At 42.1% G+C, this 23,633-nt stretch overlaps 1 protein-coding gene across 1 annotated transcript in view; it reads left to right on the top strand.

The window, feature by feature from the left end:
- Positions 1 to 23,633, top strand: part of LOC133649231 (collagen alpha-1(XXIII) chain-like) — a 661,501-nt gene that overhangs the window by 544,801 nt on the left and 93,067 nt on the right. The window contains 1 exon segment of the mRNA XM_062046061.1: positions 805 to 869. Coding sequence (XP_061902045.1) covers positions 805 to 869 — 65 coding nt within the window.

Below are 23,633 nucleotides of genomic sequence, written 5' to 3'. Positions count from 1 at the left end.
AATGTCTGCTTTTTGGTGCAATATCTACATAGGCCCATTTCCAGCAACTATCACTCCAGTGTTCTAATGGTACAATGTGTTTGCTCATTGGCTCAGAAGGCTAATTAATGATTAGAAAACCCTTGTGCAATCATGTTCACACATCTGAAAACACTTTAGATCGTTACAGAAGCTACAAAATTGACCTTCCTTTGAGCAGATTGAGTTTCTGGAGCATCACATTTGTGGGGTCAATTAAACGCTCAAAATGGCCAGAAAAAGAGAACTTTCATCTGAAACTCGACAGTCTATTCTTGTTCTTAGAAATGAAGGCTATTCCACAAAATGGTTTGGATGACCCCAAACTTTTGAACGGTCGTATACATGCAATTGCATGTATGGTACATGATTTTTTAATGCCAAAAGGGAACAAACAAATATATTTGAGTAAGAAAAAATTAAGCATTTCATTAACGCATATCATTTCCAGGCTTTCACGGGCCACTTAAAATAATGTGGCGGCCCAGATTTGGCCCCCGGGGCCTTGAGTTTGACACCTGTGCTCTAATACAGCCGAGCTAAGCCAAAGACAGCACACCTGTAGGTCTGGTTTCCATTCGGTTCTGAACAGGGGGGCATGTTTTCACTTGTGTTTTCATATCTTGCGCCTACGTCAGTCCACGGATGACACGAAACGTGCGGTCGGCTCTACGTGGCCGACGCCAGACAACACATGACTTCCTGCAGGGAGACTCACTTGTCCTCCACTCCAGCATCCACTGTGCTTGATTTGGGGAATTTATTGCTCCGTCTGTGTTTTCGCAGGGCCTCCCGGAAAGCGTGGAAGGATGGGAAGAAGAGGGGAACCGGGTAAGTGAATCCCACCACCTGTTGGGTTACTTGTCTCTCGTGCGTTCCTCCTTGTCTTCGCTCTTGGTGACTGGAAGGCTTCAGTCGGCGCATCTCCTGGCGTTAACATGTGGTGGCGCTAACCTTGTCCAGATGTCGGAGTAGCTCACTGAGCGCGTGCAGCTGCAGTCATGATGAGGGTAATGCGTGCCAACACCGCTGCCCTCTCCATTATTGTGTCGCTTTAGCTTCTACCAAGCGGTTCGGTACACTCAGCTCACATCCATAGGAAGTGACTGTGTTGCACTTTGACATTACTGTCTATCATTTTTCTGTATGAAAGTGTTAATAATAAAGAGAATATGTTACGTTTAAAAGAAATGCCTTTTATTATTGTCAACTAGCATAAGAAATGAAAGATAGATATTTGTTAAGATGACAAAGAAATAAAAGAAATGAAGATATAAAACATAATATAACGGGAAAAAAAAGAGAAATTGAAAAAATAAATGCATATAAAAAATAAAAGAAATGCCTTTTATTATTTTCAACTAGCATAAGAAATGAAAGATAGATATTTATTAAGATGACAAAGAAATAAAAGAAATGAAGATATAAAACATAATATAACGAGGAAAAAAAAGAGAAATTGAAAAAATAAAGGAATATAAAAAATAAAGGAAATGCCTTTTATTATTGTCAACTAGCATAAGAAATGAAAGATAGATATTTATTAAGATGACAAAGAAATTAAGATATAAAACATAATATAACGGGAAAAAAAGAGAAATTGAAAAAAATAAATGAATATAAAAAATACAAGAAATGCCTTTTATTATTGTCAACTAGCATAAGAAATGAAAGATAGATATTTATTAAGATGACAAAGAAATGAAGATATAAAACATAATATAACGGGAAAAAAAGAGAAATTGAAAAAAATAAATGAATATAAAAAATACAAGAAATGCCTTTTATTATTGTCAACTAGCATAAGAAATGAAAGATAGATATTTAAGATGACAAAGAAATCAAAGAAATTAAGATATAAAACATAATATAACGGAAAAAAAAGAGAAACTGGAAAAATAAATGAATATAAAAAATAAAAGAAATGCCTTTTATTATTGTCAACTAGCATAAGAAATGAAAGATAGATATTTATTAAGATGACAAAGAAATAAAAGAAATGAAGATATAAAACATAATATAACGGGGAAAAAAAGAGAAATTGAAAAAATAAATGAATATAAAAAATAAAAGAAATGCCTTTTATTATTGTCAACTAGCATAAGAAATGAAAGATAGATATTTATTAAGATGACAAATAAATAAAAGAAATGAAGATATAAAACATAATATAACGGGAAAAAAAGAGAAATTGAAAAAATAAATGAATATAAAAAATAAAAGAAATGCCTTTTATTATTGTCAACTAGCATAAGAAATGAAAGATAGATATTTAAGATGACAAAGAAATCAAAGAAATTAAGATATAAAACATAATATAACGGAAAAAAAAGAGAAATTGGAAAAATAAATGAATATAAAAAATAAAAGAAATGCCTTTTATTATTGTCAACTAGCATAAGAAATGAAAGATAGATATTTATTAAGATGACAAAGAAATTAAGATATAAAACATAATATAACGGAAAAAAAAGAGAAATTGAAAAAAATAAATGAATATAAAAAATACAAGAAATGCCTTTTATTATTGTCAACTAGCATAAGAAATGAAAGATAGATATTTAAGATGACAAAGAAATAAAAGAAATGAAGATATAAAACATAATATAATGGGAAAAAAAGAGAAATTGAAAAAATAAATGAATATAAAAAATAAAAGAAATGCCTTTTATTATTGTCAACTAGCATAAGAAATGAAAGATAGATATTTATTAAGATGACAAAGAAATAAAAGAAATGAAGATATAAAACATAATAAATAATAAACATAATATAACGAAAAAAAAGAGAAATTGAAAAAATAAATGAATATAAAAAATGTGTGGAAAACAGTATACTGAGTTTTTCACATTTTGTTCTTATTTTTGTTGTAACAATGCACAACAGAGCTTGATCATCGTGTCAGAGCCTGATTTAAAGTAATAAAGATCAATAAAGCGTAATAAAACGTATCAAAGCGTGATTTAAAGCGTATCAAAGCGGGATCAAATCGTGAGGAACGTTAACAAAGCGGCAACTAATTCGTATCAGAGCGTATCAAAGCATAACATTACTTCGGAGATCGGGATATTCGTGGAAAAATTGACAAAAATGACGGACGCTTTGCTCGCCGCTTTAAAGCGCGGCAAGCGCCGTTGGTGTGAACCAGGCATAAGATGCATCTGTGCCCAAATGGTGGCTTCCCAAGTTTAACACAGTACATATTAGTGTTGTCCCGATACAAATATGTTGGTACCGGTAGCAAAATTATTTTGATACTTTTTGGTACTTTTCTAAATAAAGGGGACCACAAAAAATTGCATTGTTGGCTTTATTTTAACAACAAATCTTAGGGTACATTAATCATATGTTTCTTATTGCAAGTTTGTCCTTAAATAAAATAGTGAACCTACTAGACAACTTGTGTTTTTTTAGTAAGTAAGCAAACAATAATTGAGGACTATAATGATACCATAGAGTGAAATCCCAACTCCATGTTCCTCAGTAATGTGACACAGGAGGAAATAGTTACAATCGTGAAAAAATGTAAATCTAAGACTTCAACAGATTGGAACGGAATTGATATGGAAACGATAAAAAAGGTTATAGAAGATATCTCAGGACCATTATTGTATATTAGTAACCTTTCATTTCAAACTGGTAAATTTCCAAACAAAATGAAAATAGCTAAAGTTGCACCAATTTATAAGACTGGAGACAAACACCAAATTTGCAAATTATAGACCTGTTTCTTTACTTCCACAATTTTCTAAAATCATTGAAAAACTGTTCAATAATAGATTAGAGAGTTTCACAAACAAAAATAAAATACTTGAAGAGAACCAGTATGGATACAGAGCTAATGTTTCAACTTCAATGGCTTCAATTGAAATTACAGAAGAAATGACCAATGCAATAGATAGTAAAAAATGTGCGGCTGCAGTGTTTATGGATCTAACATTTGACACTATTAATCACAATATTTTAATCCAAAAACTAGAACGATACGGCATCAGAGGGTTAGTCTTAAACTGGATAAGAAGTTATCCAACAAACGGGAAACAATACGTGAAGCTAGGCGAACACACGTCTACAACGCTAAATATATCCTGTGGTGTACCTCAGGGATCAATACTAGGACCTCAATTATTCAATCTCTATATAAATGACATTTGTAAAGCTACAAAAGATTTAAAGTTAGTATTATTTGCGGATGATACAACAGCGTTTTGTTCAGGAGAGAACACACAGAATATATTACAAATAATAACAGAAGAAATTAACAAGTTAAAAAGATGGTTTGACAAAAACAGACTATCGTTGAATCTCAGTAAAACTAAAATAATGCTATTTGGTAACAGTAGAAAAGAAAGTCAAACACAAATACAAATAGACGGAATAGAAATTGAAAGAGTAAATGAAACCAAATTTCTAGGTATAATGATTGATGATAAATTGAACTGGAAATCTCACGTAAAAAATATACAACATAAAGTAGCAAGAAACACGTCAATAATGAATAAAGCAAAACATGTTCTAGACCAAAAATCACTTCATATTCTCTACTGCTCACTAGTGTTACCATATCTGAGTTATTGTGTAGAAATATGGGGAAATAACTACAAAAGTACACTTCATTTATTAACAGTGTTACAAAAAAAGATGAGTTATAATAATACATAATGTTGGATATAGAGAACATACAAATCCTTTATTTATTGAATCAAAAATACTGAAATTCCACGACATAGTGAATTTGCAAACAGCTAAAATTATACATAAAGCAAACTATAACCTGCTACCCAAGAATATACAACAATTCTTCTCAAAAAAAAGAGGAGAAATATAATCTTAGAGAAAAATGTCATTTAAAACATTTGTACGCACGTACAACACTTAAGACCTTCAGTATATCAGTATGTGGGATTAAATTATGGAATGGATTAAGCAAATAAATCAAACAATCCACTCAACAAAGGCTCCTAATTTAGCTGCTGACATATGCAGTAACATATTGTGTCATTTTCCATTCTATTGTTTTGTCAAAATTATTAAGGACAAGCTGTAGAAAATGAATTATTAATCTACTTGTTCATTTACTGTCAACATCTGCTTACTTTCTCTTTCAACATGTTCTAGCTACACTTCTATAAAAATGTAATAACCACTTATTCTTCTGTTGTTTGGGTACTTTACATTAGTTTTGGATGATACCACAAATTTGGGTATCAATCCGATACCAAGTACCAGGATCATACATTGGTCATATTCAAAGTCCTCATGTGTCCAGGAACATATTTCCTGAGTTTATAAATATAATATGAATTTTTTAAAAAGGAAAAAAATATATCGATGTAATCATAGTAGTATCGACTAGATACGCACCTGTACTTGGTATCATTACAGTGGATGTCAGGTGTAGATCCACCCATGGCATTTGTTTACATTGTGACGTTGGTGAGCTACGGTGTGTAGTGAAGCATGTTTATATATATTATTATATATTATATTATTATTATATTATATTTCCTAAATTTATAAATATAATGTAAATTTTAAAAAAAAAACAAAGAAGATGTTGTGATGCCAGAAAATATGGACGTAATCATAGTAGTATCGACGAGATACGCTACTGTACTTGGTATCATTACAGTGGCTGTTAGGTGTAGACTGGACCGGTACTTTTCAGAGGCGATATAGTACCGAATATGATCCATTAGTATCGCGGTACTATACTAATACCGGTATATCGTACAACCCTATAGTACATATTCATACTGAACTCTTTCAAGATCACACAATTATTGGTGGCTAACTAGTTGGTATCTACTTCCTTATACGTCCTAAGGGTCCATTTTGCATGAATATACGCATGTAAAATGTCAATGAATGAATGACAGGACGCTTCATTGGGGTGTCAAAAAAATGAATTACCGTATTTTTCGGACTATAAGGCGCACTTAAAATCCTTTCATTTTCTCAAAAATCGACAGTACGGAATAATTCTGGTTGTGCTTACCGACCTCGAAGCAATCTCATATGGTACATGGTGTAATGATAAGTGTGACCAGCAGATGGTAGTCACACATAAGAGATACATGTAGACTGCAATATGACTCAAGTAAACAACACCAACATTTTACATGTCCAATTGAAAATATAGAACGTTACACACGGCGTTAAAAAATCTATCAAAATGTTTTAGCATGACTTTGGTAAGCGATGAAGCCAAAAATGGATTGTACTGTGCTTCAACATGTGAGTATTATTATGGTGTGTGTATAAGGTAAGACATATTATCTGCCGTTTTGTTTCGCATTGTTATGCAAAAGCAACTTTTCTTACCTTCTGGTACCTGCTGATGTGTATTTGGGATCTGCATAAGTCCTGAAAATTGGGACATTCATCATCCGCTGTTGCCATTTTTAATATAAAACAGTGTAAAGTTCTTACTTATATCTGTCAGTAAACTCGCCATGAAAGCGCTAAAACATACCGGTGTAGTGAGTTCACATTATTCACCCAAGGAACTTTAGTTATTAGAGAGTTCCGGTCGGACGGTTTTTCACGGTTTTGCTCCGTCCTTGATTGAAGTAAAGTCTGAATGTCATTAAAACAGTTAGCTCCATCTTTTGACACTTCTTCCACTCCCGTCCTTGCACGCTACACCGCTACAACAAAGATGACGGGGAGAAGACGCTTGCGAAGGTGAGCCACGTAAATAAGACCGCCCACAAAACGGCGCATCCTGAAGCGACCGTCAGAAAGCGGCTTGAAGATGATCTGTAAAACATCATCTATGCAACATTTTGACCAAAGAACCACCATCACATGTTATGTAGACCACAAGGAAGTCTTTTACATTTAGAATAAAATAATAACAACATGACCCCTTTAAAATGCCTTATATATGAAAAAAGCTCAAAAATAGACCATTCATCGGCAGTGCGCCTGAGAAATCAGGTGCGCCCTATGGTCCGGAAAATAAATGGCACCAAGTCATCGGCGGTCACTCGAACGAGTATGACGATACTCCCGGTAGGGGTGTATCCCTTTATGGAGGATGCCTGTGCGTGACTTTGTTTAACGTGGGTAGACTGGTGCACAGACAGTCACCAAACGATCCTTGACAGAATCGGGTCAGGGTCCAGTGGCATGGAGTCCAAGACGACTGGGGGACCCTTTTCTGCTGCAGCCTTCTTCTGCCATCGCAGCCGTTTGTGGTAGTTCTTAAATTTACCGTCTTCCGCCTGCTCCGCCGTTGAGGTCTTCGCCGTATCCCTGGCTAGGGGGCAGTCAGGTACTAGGCCTTTGCCAAGGGCCACCTGGGGAAACAGTAGTAAAGGGCTTAACCTCCTAGTGCCCCAAGACCCCATAGAGGAGCCTCCACTGCCGGATGCACTTTAACGTCATGCCCAGGACACCAAATACCCATTGAGAACAGAACTAGCTTGACCACCACGTATATTTAATGGTAGGTTGTGAGTTCAAACCCCGGCCGAGTCATACCAAAGACTATAAAAATGGGACCCATTACCTCCCTGCTTGGCACTCAAATCAAGGGTTGGATTTGCGGGCGCGGGCACACTGCAAAAAGTCAGTGTTCAAAAACAAGAAAAAAAAATACAAAAATTAGTTGTATTTTATTTGAACTAAGCAACATTTTCTGCCAATAGAAAATTGGTTGTACTGATGGTTGTAAGCACCCCCTTACAACTATCAGTCGTTTACCAAGCAAAGGTAACACACAAGGACATTAACACATCCGACACATATGTAGGATTAACTGAGGGAGCATTCAAAACCAGATGGAACAATCACAAAGCCTCTTTCAGATGCAAAAGACTCCGGAACACTACAGAACTCAGTAAACACATTTGGAATCTCAAAGACAATAATGTTGAATACTCAATAACATGGCAAATTCTTGCATCCAGCACACCTTACAACAGTGGTAACAAAAGATGCAACCTATGCTTAAAAGAGAAACTGTTTATTATATACAGTCCAGAGTTGTCATCCCTCAACAAGCGCAGCGAAATTGTATCAGCATGCCGTCACAGAAGGAAACACCTCCTGGGTAACACATGAGCCAATCACCACGCCCCTACGCCTGCCTGTACTCACCCGCTCTGTGCCCTATATAAACCATGGTATGTGAATGCTTCCATTAAAATCTCCTGACGATTGAGGAAACCCTCATGAAACAGGCCTGTAGAGATGAAATAGTCTTGTGATTTTTTCCCACACATACATATATATATATATATATATATATATATATATATATATATATATATATATATATATATATATATATATATATATATATATATATACAGACCAGCCCCCAGACAATTTTTTTTTTATTGTAATTTTGAATAATTTATCTGAATGTGCATGAACTATTTCTGTTCAAAATAGTTTGAAATGTCACACTACTATATGAGTACGTATTTTCTACTGTTTCATTGAAAATAAAACAGCAAAGTCCATTTGGCTGTCATCTGTTTTAATTATGAGACACAATTGTGTCAAAGTCGTGATTTTTTTGTTCATGCTTGAAATAAAAAATGATGACTTTAAAAAAGTAGTTTTATACTTGTGAGTGTTGATGACACAGCTTTGCAACAGTTGATGTTCTAGTTCAGGGGTCGGCAACCTTTACCACTCAAAGAGCCATTTTGGCAAGTTTCACAAATTAAAGAAAGTAATGGGAGCCACAAAAAAAAATTTAAAATTTAAAATGAAAAACACTGCATACAAAGCTTAAATGCTTTGTGCTATGTTAACCAGGGGTCTCCGACACACGCACCGGCACGCACTTTGATGTGGAAATTTGATGTTAGTGCAGCCCGCGAGTTTTGAATGATTAGCGCTTGATAGCGTCATACTTGCCAACCCTCTCATTTTTCCCGGGAGACTCCCGAATATCAGAGCGTGATGACACTGCATTTGGCGCCCTCTACAGTCTGCCCTAACAGTGTACCTGCTCGACCACATGTAGAATGCAGTTTCAGCTTGCTCACGTAAGAGACAGCAAGGCGTACTAACTCAGCAGCCACACATCTTACACTGACGGTACCAATACCCAGAATCCCATGCAGCCCTAACTCTTCCGCTCAACCAACGCACGGAGAGGGGGGGGGGTTGATGTGTGGGGGGATTTGGTGGTAGCGGGGGTGTATAATGTAGACCGGAAGAGTTAGGGCTGCATGGGATTCTGGGTAATGGTTGTGTTGTGTTTATGTTGTGTTACGGTGGGATGTTCTCCAGAAATGTGTTTTTCATTCTTTTTTGGGGTGGGTTCACAGTGTGGCGCATATTTGTAACGTAACAATGTTAAAGTTGTTTGATACGGCTACCGTCAGTGTAAGCTGTGTGGCTGATGACTAAGTATGCTTTGCTGTCTCCTGTGTGTGCAAGTAATAACAACATGCAACATGTGGCTGGACTGGCACGCTGTATGTAAATGTTATAGAGGACAATTACTGCAGTGCAATTAGGGCACGCCCTTTATTTAGTAATTAGAGTGTAAATAGGATTATTTTTTCACTGGGAGTAATCTATGAGAGACACTGAGATCCATAAATTACAGGTGTGAATGAATGATGGGTGCAGAAAAACATGTAAAGCGACTTTGGGTGCTTAGAAAAGCGCCATATAAATCCCAGGTATTATTATTATTATTATTATTATAAATTTCCTGGGAAAATCGGGGGGGTCGGCATGTATGTAGCTGAGCCGCATCAGAGTGGTCAAGGAGCCGCGGGTTGCCGACCCCTGTTCTAGTTTCAAGCATGTTTTACTTAATATAGCTCATCAAATCTCAGCAACAAGCTGTAATATCTTACTGAGATCATTTAGGACCAAAACCCTTAAAACAAGTAAAACACTCTAACATAAAATCTTCTTTGTGAGAAGAATTATCTTATCAGACAGAAAATAAGCAAATATCACCCTTATTTGAGATATTTCATCTTACTTAGATTTCGGTTTTTGCAGTGCGCCGCTGCTGCTCACTGCTCCCCTCACCTCCCAGGGAGTGAACAAGGAGATGGGTCAAATGCAGAGGTTATTTTCACCACACCTAGTGTGTGTGTGAAACTATCATTAGTACTTTTTTTTATTTGTATTTTTTGGACGTGACGTCAGTAAAATACAATAATGAGAATCACGGAAATAAAGAAAAAGAGTACTTAAAGCATTTGTTGGTTTAATCATGTTACTCATCGTCACACCTTTTGTTTGAAATAAGATCTAAAGTGGGCTCTGTAATTATGAGAATAAAGGACATACATGAACATAATTTGGAAAAATAAATGATACGACTTTTTGTGCTATTTTCCTAATCCCTGTTAACCTCGACCTCATTCCTATCTGCCGCTCTCCAGTTCCTGTCTCTCCCATTAGCGCCAAGTCTAAGGTTAAGGTTGCCGGCGTGTTTGTTTACCGTCTGGCGCAGGAGGTCCTTGTCACAGCGTCTAGACACAACCACACATAATTGACTTGGTCTCCATGCCTCATAAACACACACACCTCCAACTTCTTCTCCCTTTGACAACCTTGTTGTGCTCTTCTTTTTCATTCATTGTGTGACTAAACAGCTTCTTCTCTTCACTTAACCAGAACAGAAAGATTTGAACCACATCAGCCGAGTATTTGAATAGGAACCAATCACCACAAGTCGCCCAGTTTTATGTATTTTCAGACCATAGGGTGCACCGGATTATAAGGCGCACTGACGATGAGCGGGTCTAGTCAGGTTTATTTTCATACAAAAGGCACACCGGATTATAAGGCGCATTAAAGGGGTCATATTATGATTTTTTTCTAAATTTAAAACACTATTTTGTGGTCTACATAACATGTAATGTTGGTTCTTTGGTGAAAGTGTTGCATAGATGATGTTTTACAGATCATCTTCAAGTAGCTTTCTGAGCATCTCTGTTGTGGTTGTAGGAGGGGAGGTGACGGCAACTGACACCAGAGGGCAGTAATGTTCAATAATTCATACCGTTCAAAAGTTTGGGGTCACCCAAACAATTTTGTGGAATAGCCTTCATTTCTAAGAACAAGAATAGACTGTCGAGTTTCAGATGAAAGTTCTCTTTTTCTGGCCATTTTGAGCGTTTAATTGACCCCATAAATGTGATGCTCCAGAAACTCAATCTGCTCAAAGGAAGGTCAGTTTTGTAGCTTCTGTAACGAGCTAAACTGTTTTCAGACGTGTGAACATGATTGCACAAGGGTTTTCTAATCATCAATTAGCCTTCCGAGCCAATGAGCAAACACATTGTACCATTAGAACACTGGAGTGATAGTTGCTGGAAATGGGCCTCTATACACCTATGTAGATATTGCACCAAAAACCAGACATTTGCAGCTAGAATAGTCATTTATCACATTAGCAATGTATAGAGTGTATTTCTTTAAAGTTAAGACTAGTTTAAAGTTATCTTCATTGAAAAGTACAGTGCTTTTCCTCCAAAAAAAAGGACATTTCAATGTGACCCCAAACTTTTGAACGGTAGTGTATATAGTCCAAATATATATAATAATCAAACAATACTAAATATACGAACTAAGGAAATGGAGTGTGACAAAATCCAAGAGTGTGTATGGTGTAAGACTATGTGTAGTATTTAACTGGAGCGTTTTACCGTAAATGTTGGAGGTGCGTGTTGGGAGGAGCGGTGCTGTCCGACAAGGGCTAGGCAGGCAGAGTTGTCCAGGGGCGGAAGTGGGGTCGAGAGGCAGGAGAGAGTCATCGTAGTCCGGAGGCAAGCGAGGAGTCGAGAACCAGAGAGCGCAAGAATGAGGGCGCATTCCAATGCGCCCTGGCCGTGACAGTCTCTTCAGGATGCGCCGTTTTGTGGGCGGTCTTACCAAGGACGGGAGTGTTTAAATGACATTCAGACTCTACTTCAATCAATAACGGAGCAGCATCTCCTCCTCCGTGGCTCACTAGTGCAACAACAACGCCGGAAATGTGTCCCGTGAAAAACCGTCCGACCCGGAACTCTCTAATAACTAAAGTACCTTGGGTGAATAATGTAAACTCACTACACCGGTATGTTTTAGCGCTTTCATGGCGAGTTTACTGGCAGATATAAGTAAGAACTTTACACTACTTTATATTAGAAATGGCAACCGCGGAAGATGAATGCCACATAAGAAGGTAGAGAAAAAGAAGAAGCTTATGACTACAATGGCGGACGCGCGCACATTTTCAGGACTTATGCAGATCCCAAATACAGATCAGCAGGTACCAGAAGGTAAGAAAAGTTGGTTTTGCATAATATTGCAAAACAAAATGCCAGATAATATAATAATTATAATAATAATGGATTCGATTTTATATCGCGCTTTTCTATTATTTGATACTCAAAGCGCTCACGGAGAAGTGGGAACCCATCATTCATTCACCCCTGGTGGTGGTAAGCTACATTTGTAGCCACAGCTGCCCTGGGGTCGACTGACGGAAGCGAGGCTGCCAGTTTGCGCCTACGGCCCCTCCAACCACCACCTCTCATTCATTCAGTGAAGTGTCCTGCCCAAGGACACAACGGCAGCGATTTGGATGTCAAGTGGCGGGGAGCGAACCTGCAACCCTCAGGTTTCTAGCACGGCCGCTCTACCCACTACGCCATACCGCCTCTACATACAGTATGTCTGCTATTAGGTGCCACTTTGCGGTCCTTATACACGCACCATAAAGGTACTTGTATATGTTTAATGGGCCGACAATCCATCAAGCGGTGCTGCTTCATAGCTTACCGAAGTCGAACTACAAACATTTTGACAGAGTAGTTACCGTAATTTCCGGACTATAAGCCGCTACTTTTTCCCCTCGTTCTGGTCCCTGCGGCTTATACAAGGGTGCGGCTTATTTACGGCCTGTTCTTCGCCGACACCGACGAAGAGGATTTCGGTGGTTTTAGTACGCAGGAGGAAGACGATGACACAATGATTAAAGACTGACTTTTCATATACCGGTAGGCTGCTTATTTTGATAACGTACAGGCGAGCACTTTGTATTACTTTGCTTTACTTACTTAGACTTAGTTCCTCCCATTCCTGTTGGAACATTGGGCGACGAGTCCCCTCCATTTGTTCCGGTCACTGGCGACCCTTCTTGCTCCATACCAGCTGACTCCCATCTCTCTCAGGTCTTCCTTGGCTGTTTGTCTCCACGTCTTCTTTGGCCGTCCTCTCTTCCTCTTTCCCCCTTCTGGCACCCAGTCCATTGCCACACTTGCCGGTCTCTCTTTTGGCAGTCGGAGTACGTGTCCAGCCATTCTCCTTCTCATATCAGAGACTATATCAGACAATGGTGCTACCCCTGCCCTTCTCATCACCTCTTCATTGGTGATGTGGTCTCTCCATGAGATCCTCAAGATGTATCTGAGGCACCGTCGGTGGAAGACATCCAGCTTGTTTGTAATGGTTGACGTCTTCATCCATGTCTCACAGGCATAGGTCACTGTAGGGATGACCACTGACATATAGAGGCGCAGCTTGGTGGACGTACTGATAGATTTTGATGACCAGATATTCCGGAGGCGTTGGAAGACTCCTTCAGCTTTTCCGATTCTGGTCTGTACATCCTTTTCTGCGTCTCCAGTGTTTGAGATGTTGCTTCCAAGATATGTGAAGTTCTCAACGTACTCTATGCCTTGTTCGCCTACGGTGAGCAGTGGAACGTTTTGGTCTTGTGCAACGGTCATGGCCTTGGTCTTCTCTTGGCTTATACGTAGGCCGACTTTTTCCCCTTGCTCATGCAGATTGTTAGTCAATTTTTGGAGTGCAGCGTAGGAATGGCTAAGCAGAGCCAAGTCGTCCGCAAAGTCCAGATCTGCCAGTCTGCCCCTTCCCCACTTAATGCCGAGGTTTGCTCCGACGACAGACTTCCTCATGACAAAGTCTATGACAATGATGAACAGTAAGGGAGACAAGTATTACTTTGCATCGTTGTATTATTTGTACTTTGCACGAATGCTGTTCGCCATGTCAAAGATGTGAAAGTTTGATTGAATGATTGAAAGATTTATTGTTAATAAATGGGACGCTTTGCGTTCCCAAACAGTCGTCTCTGTCCCGACAATCCCCTCCGTGGTAGCAGGAACCCCTATATATAATCAATAAACATTGATTGATATACTACGCTAATTACACATCAAAACCCTGCGGCTTATAGTCGGGTGCGGCTTATATATGGAGCAATCTGTATTTTCCCCTAAATTTAGCTGGTGCGGCTTATAGTCAGGTGCGGCTTATAGTCCGGAAATTACGGTAGTAGTTTTAGTTAGGTTAAGCGTTTTGTATTCCAATGTGAAAGAGCTGTGAATAAATTCATATACTTTGCAAGTAATTCCGGGCCTCCAATTTTCCTTCAAGTCTTTTGTACTTGTTTTTGCCTGCATCCATGTGAAATGGGTCTTAAATTGCATTCATTATAGTCTTAAAAAAAAGTCTTAAAAAGTCTTAAATTTGAATTGTTGAAACCTGCAAAGACCTTGAATATACAAATGTGTGATTAAAGGCCTACTGAAATGATTTTTTTTTATTTAAACGGGAATAGCAGATCCATTCTATGTGTCATACTTGATCATTTCGCGATATTGCCATATTTTTGCTGAAAGGATTTAGTAGAGAAAATCGACGATAAAGTTCGCAACTTTTGCTCGCTGATAAAAAAAAGCCTTGCCTGTAGCGGAAGTAGCGTGACGTCACAGGAGCTAGTATTCCTCACAATTCCCCGTTGTTTACAATGGAGCGAGAGAGATTCGGACCGAGAAAGTGATGATTACCCCATTAATTTGAGCGAGGATGAAAGATTCGTAGATGAGGAACGTTACAGTGAAGGACTTGAGAGGCAGTGATGGACGTATCTTTTTTCGCTCTGACCGTAACTTAGGTACAAGCTGGCTCATTGGATACCACACTCTCCTTTTTTTATTGTGGATCACGGATTTGTATTTTAAACCACCTGGGATACTATATCCTCTTGAAAATGAGAGTCGAGAATGCGAAATGGACATTCAGTGCCTTTTATCTCCACGACAATACATCGGCGAAATGCTTAAGCTACGAGCTAACGTGATAGCATCTTGCTTTAACTGCATATAGAAACAAAAAAATAAACCCCTGACTGGAAGGATAGATAGAAAATCAACAATACTATTAAACCGTGGACATGTAAATACACGGTTAATGCTTTCCAGGCTGGCGAAGGTTAACAATGCTGTGTTAACGACGCCATTGAAGCTAACTTAGCAACTTAGCAACGGGACCTCACAGAGCTATGCTAAAAACATCAGCTCTCCACCTACGCCAGCCAGCCCTCATCTACTCATCAACACCCGTGCTCACCTGCGTTCCAGCGATCGGCACGACGAAGGACTTCACCCGATGCGTTTGGCGGCCCGGAGACGTAGGAAGTCAAGGTGAGGTCGGCGGCTAGCGCGGCTAGCGCTCCAACAAAGTCCTCCTGGTTGTGTTGCTGTAGTCCGCTGCTAATACACCGATCCCACCTACAACTGTCTTCTTTGCAGCCTTCATTGTTCATTAAACAAATTGCAAAAGATGTCCAGAATACTGTGGAATTATGAAATGAAAACAGAGCTTTTTGTATAGGATTCTACGGGTACCATAACTTCCGTTACTCGGACTTCGTCACGCGCATACGTCATCATACCGCGACGTTTCAGCCGGATATTTCCCGGGAAGTTTTAAAAGTCACTTTATAAGTTAACCCGGCCGTATTGGCATGTGTTGCAATGTTAAGATTTCATCATTGATATATAACCTATCAGACTGCGTGGTCGGTAGTAGTGGCTTTCAGTAGGCCTTTAATCTCATTTTAAAATGTTATCTTTTCACCAATTTATATTGTTTTTATTTAAAAAAGGCATTCATTCGTGTTATTATATTAAACATTTGCTGGTCAAATAATACATTTACAGAAGCAGATCCTTTTTTTTTTTTAAACCAAAAAAACCAAAACATAGACTTTAAAGCATTGTCTTCCGTCAATGTCCATATGTGACTTCAGATCCCAATTCAAAACATAACAAATTATCCAGAAGTCTGTTTGTCATAACATCTTCACCACAAACTCCTCTGGCAGCAGATCTAATGTTCTTGGTACAGTTCATGATTGCAGAAAAAAAACAAAAAAACACAATGCATGTCGCTAATCCCTGTTTTCTCTCTCTGTTGCAGGATCTCCTGTAAGTACAATTCCATCCCTCCCAGCAAGGTAGTATTAACCAGTGTGAAGGCATGGAACACTAAGCATTCCACATAAAACTCACATTCAGGGGTGTGTTAAAAAAAAAAAAAAAAAAGACCAACAACACCCACAAACTGTCACACATCTGCACCCTCAGAATACAGCAGTAAACGGACCACCGAGGGAAGTGTGCGTGTGTGTGCATACACGTATGTGTGTGTGTTAGGGAGAGAAAGCAAGTTATTCTTCTCCGAGGGCTCGTAAATCCTACTTATATACACAGAAAACATCCAGGTTCTAAACGGACGTGACTGCCGCCTTCCGGTTTGTGATTCCCCGGTCCAAAATGTTCGATGCAAGTCACACATCATATTCTATTAGTGGCACAGTGGATAACTCTTGGGTGGAGTTTGCATGAGAGCAAGAGTAGCAGTGCCAGGTAATGTGGATCTTCTCCTAAACCGGGGGTCGGCAACCCGCGGCTCTAGAGCCGCATGCGGCTCTTTAGCGCCGCCCTAGTGGCTCTCTGGAGATTTTTCAAAAATGTATGAAGAATGGAAAATGATGAGGGGGAAAAAAATCAATTTTTTTGTTTTAGTATGGTTTCTGTAGGAGGACAAACATGACACAAACCTCCGTAATTGTTATAAATCACACTGTTTGTATTAAATATGCTTCACTGATTCAAGTATTTGGCGAGAGCCGTTTTGTCCTACTTATTTTGGCGGTCCTTGAACTCACCGTATAGTCTGTTTACATGTGTAACCAACTGTTCAGGATGTTCCAAGTTACCTGAGTGTGTTAGGTAAGGAGGAGGAGTTTTATCCCTCCAGAGTTGCCGTAGGGCTGTGACGTAGGGTGTGTGTTGTTGTGGAAGGAGGTGTGAAGAATAAGATTAAAGAGGCGGTGGCTACCGAACCTGCACTTATGTCTCCCGTTTATTATTTTATTATATAAGTACATTGTATAGGCGAACCCAGGACACTCGGCTACATTGGTGGCAGCGGTGGGATTTTAAACGCTGTGTGAAAAAAAAAAAAAAGTGTTATACGGGACTCGTGAGTTGTTTTTTTTTTCAGTTAAGTTACACGTGTATAGTTAGCTGCTAAGCTTCCCGTCTATTTTGCGGACATGTGGTGTGGTGACGAAGACCCTTTTAAGCCCGGCAAGGCGCTGTTTGACAGACACTCACACGGCATGAATGTCAAAGTGGACTTACCCGCGCCCTTCACCGGCGACGGTAGCCAAAGTTTTCTCAGCTGGGCGAGGCAGTTGGAAGTAGCCGTTAGCGCGACGGCGGGAGCCGGCTCCAGCTGCAATGAGGAGCTGGTGAGGATTCTCCCGACTCGTCTCAGTAAGTCAGCTTTTCTGCTGTGGGACAGTCTTCCGGATGGGACTAAATCAGACTATGCTGCTGTTAAAGAGAGACTGGGGGCAGCTTTTGGACAGAGACAATTAATGGACCGCTTCCGGGCCAGCCTATCGGCTCGTGTGCGTGCTCCGGGGGAGAGCTTGGAGGTGTTTGCTGCAGACGTGAGCCGGCTGGTCACGGAGGCGTTCACGGATTATGGAGCCATCGCACAGAGAGAGGAGAAGTTTCGGCGCTTTCTGGCCGGTCTGGACCCGGCGTTGAAAGCCAAGTGTCTCGAGCTGGGAGCGACGGACCTGGAGGAGGCTCTGCAAGTAGCGGAGCGATGTGAGAATGCCAGAGTGGCTCTTCAGAGAGACTGCCTGGGTACCTACACTGCAGTGGGCCCTTCGGTGCAGTCTGTGTCGGCGTCTGACAGCCTCCAGAGAGCCGTTGAGAAATTAACAGAGGAGATGTATACCATGAAAGTGGAAATAAAACACATGTATGAGGAAAATCAGAGACTGAAAGCGCGCAGCATGGACATGAGGGGACAGAGGCCCCGTTCGTCTTCGGGGGGACACTGTAGCTGTAACTGCGGAGAGAGAGGATGCCAGCTGAGATTCAACAGAGAGGGACACCGTGGCCGCTCCCCCGATCGGGACCAGTTCCCGTCCCACGGGGGCTTCCCGTCACGGGGTTATCGCTCGGACCCCCCGGGAGTCCTCCCCGCCACTAGGCTGCCGGGAGGCAGGAGCCCTAGTCCAGGCTGGCGCGCCCGACGTGAAGAGGAGCCCAGGAGACGCGGCGTGCATTTTCTGCCGCAGGAGCGGAACACGGACGTCAACCATCAGGGAAACGGTCAGTAGCTGGTGTTGTGCCCCAAACACCAGCCACTCGGACTGAGGGCCCCTTATGCCAAGACTTTTCCAATGACGCTACTAGCATGGAAGGTAATAACCACCCAACTTCTTTTGTAAGGGGTGTGGTTGAAGGTACAGAGGTTTCCATGTTAGTCGATTCAGGGGCCACTGTGTCACTAATTAGTGCTGATTTCCGCATGTCAGTCCCGGCACTGAGAAACAGACCCCTGAAAAAGAACTATGTTGATACCCGGGCAGTGAATGGACAGATGCTGGATACACTGGGTACTATTGAAGTCACCTTCCGTTTGGGCCCTACATGCTGGCAGCACACCTTCTATGTACTGAGAGAATCCACCCAGTGTGTCCTGCTCGGACTGGATTTTCTAAGCAGGAATCGTGCATTGCTGGACTTAAGAAGGGGTGTTTTACAATTGTGGGATGTTACTGTTCCCCTGCTCTGGGATCAGGAATTAATCCCACAATGTTGTAATGTGTCTCTGGCTGATGTCAGGATAATTCCCCCGTTAAGCGAGACTTTAGTGCCGGTGGACATTCTCTCGCCTTCGGGGACGGGCCGACTTATCACAAACTTTGAGGGTTATCTGGAGCCTAACATTCCGGAAACAACAGGACTAGTAGTGGCCCATTCAGTGAACACTGTGAGGGGCGGGGTGACTCTGGTCCGCATCCTCAATCCTACAGGGGAGGCTGTGGAACTTAAGCGGGGGCTGCACCTGGGGGAATTTTACCCGGTGGCAGAAAGTGACATTTTAATACCCCCATGTGCCCCTATCTGTAATACAGCCACCCAGACAGCTCCTGCAGGTCTTATCTCCTTGGAGGAGTCGCCTATCTCCGGGGAGCAAAGAGCTGAGCTGGCTGGACTGCTACAGGAGTTTATGGATGTGTTTAACGTGTCAGGGAAAAACACGGGCAAGTGCACCCAAGTCAAACATCAAATCCGAACTGGAAACCACCACCCCATCAAGCAACGCGCTTACCGTGCATCTCCTGAAAAACGCGCAGAGATTGAACGTCAGGTGGCTGAGTTGCTGGCTGATGGAGTGGTGGAAGAGAGCTGCAGTCCCTGGGCATCCCCTGTGGTGCTGGTGAGGAAGAAAGGGGGACAATGGAGGTTCTGCATCGACTATCGTCGGCTCAATGCAGTGACAATTAAAGACTCACACCCCCTTCCCCGAGTTGATGATAGCCTGGACGCACTAGCTGGTTCAGTCTGGTTCAGCACACTTGACTTTTCAAACGGCTACTGGCAGGTCGAGGTAGCTGAGGAGGACCGAGAGAAAACAGCGTTCACTACCGGCAGAGGCTTGTATCAGTGGCGGGCCATGCCTATGGGTCTGACTAACTCTCCGGCCACCTTTCAGCGCATGATGGAGCTCATCTTGAGGGGTCTGCCTTGGCACATTTGTATGGTGTACTTGGACGATATATTAATTTATAGCCGTACATTCGAGGACCACCTCGTACACTTGGAGGAAGTCCTGTCCAGAATTCGGTTAGCGGGTCTAAAGCTAAATCCCCGAAAGTGTCACTTTGCCCGGGACCACGTGGTATTTCTCGGCCATGTAGTCTCTAGATGTGGTCTCCTGCCCGACCCAAGAAACACGGATAAGGTGAGAACATGGCCAACCCCCCGTACCCCCTCAGAGGTCAGGGCCTTTGTGGGCCTGTGCTCCTATTATAGGAGATTTGTGCGTGATTTCTCACAACATGCTGCGCCACTGAATCACCTGGCAGGGAAAAATGTGCCTTTTGAATGGTCAGCTGACTGCGATGCTGCTTTCACTCACCTCAAGCAAGTACTCACTTCATCACCAGTTGTTACACTGCCTAACTTTTCACTTCCTTTTAAAGTGTACACAGACGCTTCTAAAGACGCTGTTGGAGCAGTGCTGGCCCAGGAGGATGGTGGTCTGGAGAGAGTAGTAGCCTACGCCAGCCAGGCCCTCACACACATACAGAAAAGGTGGTCTACGTTTGACAGAGAACTATGGGCTGTAGTGTGGGCGGTGCGTGAGTTCAAGCATTATGTGGGGATGTCGGCGTTCTCCATCATCACTGATCATCGCCCTCTGTTGGGTCTCAGACACATGGCTATTGATAATGACCCCACCGGACGAAGAAGCGGGTGGGTGCTGGAGCTGGATCCGTTCGACTGGACTATGGTGCACAAAGACGGCTCCCGCCATAAAAACGCTGACGCACTGTCCCGTCGGCCGGTGACCCCTGATCCCGTAGAGCTAGGCACTACAACAGCAGGACTGCCCACTGTGGCTTCCGTGGGGGCATTGGACGGCTGTCCGTCCGCTGACGTAGAAGAGGCAGACATGGCCTCTCAATATTCTCTCTGTGGTGCTGAGGGAGAGCTGCAGTCACTACAGCGTCAGGACACAGACATTTGTACAGTGCTGGCTTGGCTGGAACGGGGCGTTCCCCTTCGGCCTCGCGTACTCCCACGCGGGTCTTCCGCCGGTGTAAGGAATTTATGGACTGAGTTTCCCCGACTGTCGGTTAAGGAGGGGTTGTTGTGTCGTACATTACCGCCTGCGACCGTGGGAGAGCCGCAAATTCAAGTTGTGGTTCCCGCCTCCATGGTGCCGGAGCTTCTACAACAGTTACATGGGGGGCCAGCCGCTGCCCATTTTTCCGCGGAACGTGTGTGGGAAAGGGCCCGGCAATCTTACTACTGGCCCTTCATGCTGAGAGACATCAGACGGTGGTGTGAGCAGTGCAGAGCGTGTCAGACCCGCCGGCGCCCAGTCCCCGGGCCAAGGGCTCCAATGGGGGGGTTTCCAGGTTCGTCGCCCCCTCCAAAGGGTGGCCATGGACATTCTGGAGTTGCCCTTAACGTCCCGGGGGAACAGATATGTTCTTGTGGTGGAGGACTACTTCACTAAGTTTGTTACATTGTATGCACTGCCCAACCAAACAGCTCACACTGTCGCTCGCTGCCTGTTTGAGGACTATGTGTTGGTGCATGGTGTCCCCGAGATCCTGCATAGCGATCAGGGTCGCCAGTTCGAAGCGGAAGTCATCCAGAGACTGTGTCAGTTGCTTGGAATAAAAAAAACACGCACCACTGCCTATAACCCCAAGTCTGATGGCATGGTGGAGCGTCATAATCGGACTTTGAGTGACCAGTTAGCTAAAATGTTGATTTCTCACGGGGGTGAGTGGGACACGTATATGAGGCAGGTCACCTTTGCATACAACACATCCAAACACGCCAGCACCCGGTTCACTCCCTTTTACCTCATGCACGGGCGTGAGGCCCGGGTTCCTGCAGAGACACTGCTGCCCTCTAGTGTCCTGGACTCCCGGGGCTCTGGCATCCTGACGGACTATGTTTCAGCTACGGCTGAACGGCTGGAGTCGGCCTTCAGTGCAGCCAGGCTTAATTCAGTGGAGGCTCATGAGAGACAGAAAATGTATTATGATGATAAGTGCTGTCATCGGGCCCACAAAGAGGGCGCGTTGGTGTGGCTGAATAACCCCACTGAAAGCCGTACTAAGTTGGCGCCGCACTGGAAGGGCCCGTACCGAGTGATGCAGGTGCTGGTCTCTGGAGGGGAAGCGGGCTTGACATACCGCATCATCGACCCTCTGGACTTGATGGAGCGAGCCCAAGTAGTGCATCATGACAGATTGAAGCCGTGCACGTTGCCTTTGCAGGCGCAGGAGGTGCCTTCCTCTCCCTTCCCACTTGGGAGCTTCCCTACTGTGGAGGTTTCACCACCTCCCCAGGTCCCACAGTGCGGGGAGCTGGACAATGGACTGTGGGGGGATTCTTTGGGGCTTAGGCCCGGATTATCTCGCAGGGGGCGAGTGGTGCGACCTCCTTCGCATCTGCAAGATTTTTGCATGTTTTGAGGGGCCAGTGTTCTAGCCTTTGCAATACTGTTGACCAGATAAAAATATTGTTGAGTTGTTATTCGTGCATTTAAGACTGTGAATTTTTTTTTATTATTTTCTCTGCTGTATTTCCCCTTTGGTTGTTACCTATTTTGTTTGTGTCGAAACGGGGACGTTTCTAATTGAGGGGGGGACGTATGTAACAAACTGTTCAGGATGTTCCAAGTTACCTGAGTGTGTTAGGTAAGGAAGAGGAGTTTTATCCCTCCAGAGTTGCCGTAGGGCTGTGACGTAGGGTGTGTGTTGTTGTGGAAGGAGGTGTGAAGAATAAGATTAAAGAGGCGGTGGCTACCGAACCTGCTCTTATGTCTCCCGTTTATTATTTTATTATATAAGTACATTGTATAGGCGAACCCAGGACACTCGGCTACACATGCATAACTTTCTCCGACTTTCTAGGACGTGTTTTATGCCACTTCTTTTTCTGTCTCATTTTGTCCACCAAACTGTTAACGTTGTACATGAGTGCACAAAGGTGAGTTTTGTTGATGTTATTGACTTGTGTGGAGTGCTAATCAGACATATTTGGTCACTGCATGACTGCAAGCTAATCGATGCTAACATGCTATTTAGGCTAGCTATATGTACATATTGCATCATTATGCCTAATTTGTAGCTATATTTGAGCTCATTTAGTTTCCTTTAAGTCCTCTTAATTCAATTTATATCTCATGACACACTATCTGTATGTAATATGGCTTTTAATTTTTTGCGGCTCCAGACAGATTTGTTTTTGTATTTTTGGTCCAATATGGCTCTTTCAACATTTTGGGTTGCCGACCCCTGTCCTAAACTCATTTAATGAAACTGGTAGCAAAAAGCTCAAACAAAGACTTTCTGAAGCCTCTTGTTGCAATATTATGCAATGGAGTCTCTAAAGTCTGTTCCAACCTCCTGGTTTGAATTGTTTGTAACTATTTATCTCATAGGAAATCTTTAAAACATTTAATACGTGTAACGAGTGTACAGGTCATGTTTTTAGTGACTTTTGGGACATTTTTTGTTTCATACAAATACAAACCCCAAAACCGGTGAAGTTGTCACGTCGTGTAAATGGTAAATAAAAACAGAATACAATGATTTGCAAATCCTTTTCAACTTATATTCAATTGAATAGACTGCAAAGACAAGATACGTAACGTTCGAACTGGTAAACGTCGTTATTTTTTGCAAATGTTAGCTCATTTGGAATGTGTTGCCTGCAGCATGTTTCAAAAAAGCTGGCACGAGTTGCAAAAAAAGACTGATAAAG

The sequence above is a fragment of the Entelurus aequoreus genome, linkage group LG04 (genome assembly GCF_033978785.1).
Source record: "Entelurus aequoreus isolate RoL-2023_Sb linkage group LG04, RoL_Eaeq_v1.1, whole genome shotgun sequence".
NCBI classification, from domain to species: domain Eukaryota; kingdom Metazoa; phylum Chordata; class Actinopteri; order Syngnathiformes; family Syngnathidae; genus Entelurus; species Entelurus aequoreus.
The sequence above is the reverse complement of the archived record's forward strand: the minus strand, read 5'-3'. Positions and strand labels throughout refer to the sequence as shown.